Source organism: Trypanosoma rangeli, assembly GCF_003719475.1.
Source record: "Trypanosoma rangeli strain AM80 chromosome Unknown Tra_15.4_contig_00316, whole genome shotgun sequence".
In the NCBI taxonomy this organism is placed as follows: domain Eukaryota; phylum Euglenozoa; class Kinetoplastea; order Trypanosomatida; family Trypanosomatidae; genus Trypanosoma; species Trypanosoma rangeli.
In genome coordinates this window covers 1-862 of record NW_021706063.1, presented here as the reverse complement: position 1 = coordinate 862, position 862 = coordinate 1, and the positions used below count along the sequence as shown (strand labels likewise).

Genomic DNA, 862 nt, shown 5'->3' with positions numbered 1-862 from the left:
GTATATATAGATACATATACAGATATTTGTGAATGATAATGCGTTGGATATGGCTTCATAATAAACGTCCCAGCGATGCAAGAGAGTCCTTGACCCCGCTCGTGCCCCCGCTGAGGCCTGTTTTGTTTGTGTGTGTGTGTGTGTGTGTGTGTGTTGTTGTTGTTGTGTTTTTTTTGCAACTGTACGGGTGTTGCCAGAAGTGTGCTCACCCTAGTCCTGCCTCTTTCGCACCTCTGCCGTTTCTTAGTTTGTGTACGTGCGTCCGCGTGCAGAAAAATCGTAGGTGGATGCAGCAGCACTGGGGCCTCTCGGCGCGGCGCAGTGGGGCGATGGGGGGCGCCGAGGTTCCTAGGTTAGTACTGCTGCTTGAGTGGCACCGCCGGCTTTGTTAGCTTTGTTGGGGCCGACACCTTCGCCAGGTTGTAGTTCAAGTCAATGAGGGCCTCGTCGTGCCTCCCGACACGCGTAAAGTCGGTAAGCTCCATGTCGGCGTTTGACTTGTGGCGAATGCGACAGGACGCGGCGACGCCGATGGCAACGAGCAGAAGCCCCACGAACCCCACCACCGTGCCAATGATTATCTTATGCGCCTCTGACAGGCCGCCGGAGCGGGGCGTTGGCACGGGAAGACGCACATGCGGAATTTTCCCTATGGCGGCTGCCGTCCGTGCCGTCTGCGCGTCCCTCTTCCTCGTAAATCCCACCAACACGAGACGGTACTCCGCCTCTTTGGAGATGGTGACGTCGCCGCGACGCCACCATGGGTGGTAAAACCTCGGCACCACCTCCATAGCGTTGAGTGGGATGTATGTGGCATTGGCGATGGCCTGCAACAGCTCCACGTCAGTCGGCAGATCCAGTC

General features: G+C 57.0%; 1 protein-coding gene across 1 annotated transcript, besides 2 other annotated features; it reads right to left on the bottom strand.

Annotated features, from left to right (window-relative positions):
* Positions 1-127: 127 nt before the first annotated feature.
* Positions 128-154: a microsatellite.
* Positions 155-176: a microsatellite.
* A 177-nt stretch (positions 177-353) lies between these two features.
* TraAM80_07503 (uncharacterized protein) lies at positions 354-862 on the bottom strand (the record flags this gene model as incomplete). The annotated part of the gene is made up of 1 exon (XM_029384293.1): positions 354-862. A coding segment is annotated over one exon (509 nt), but the record flags the coding sequence as incomplete, so codon positions are not given.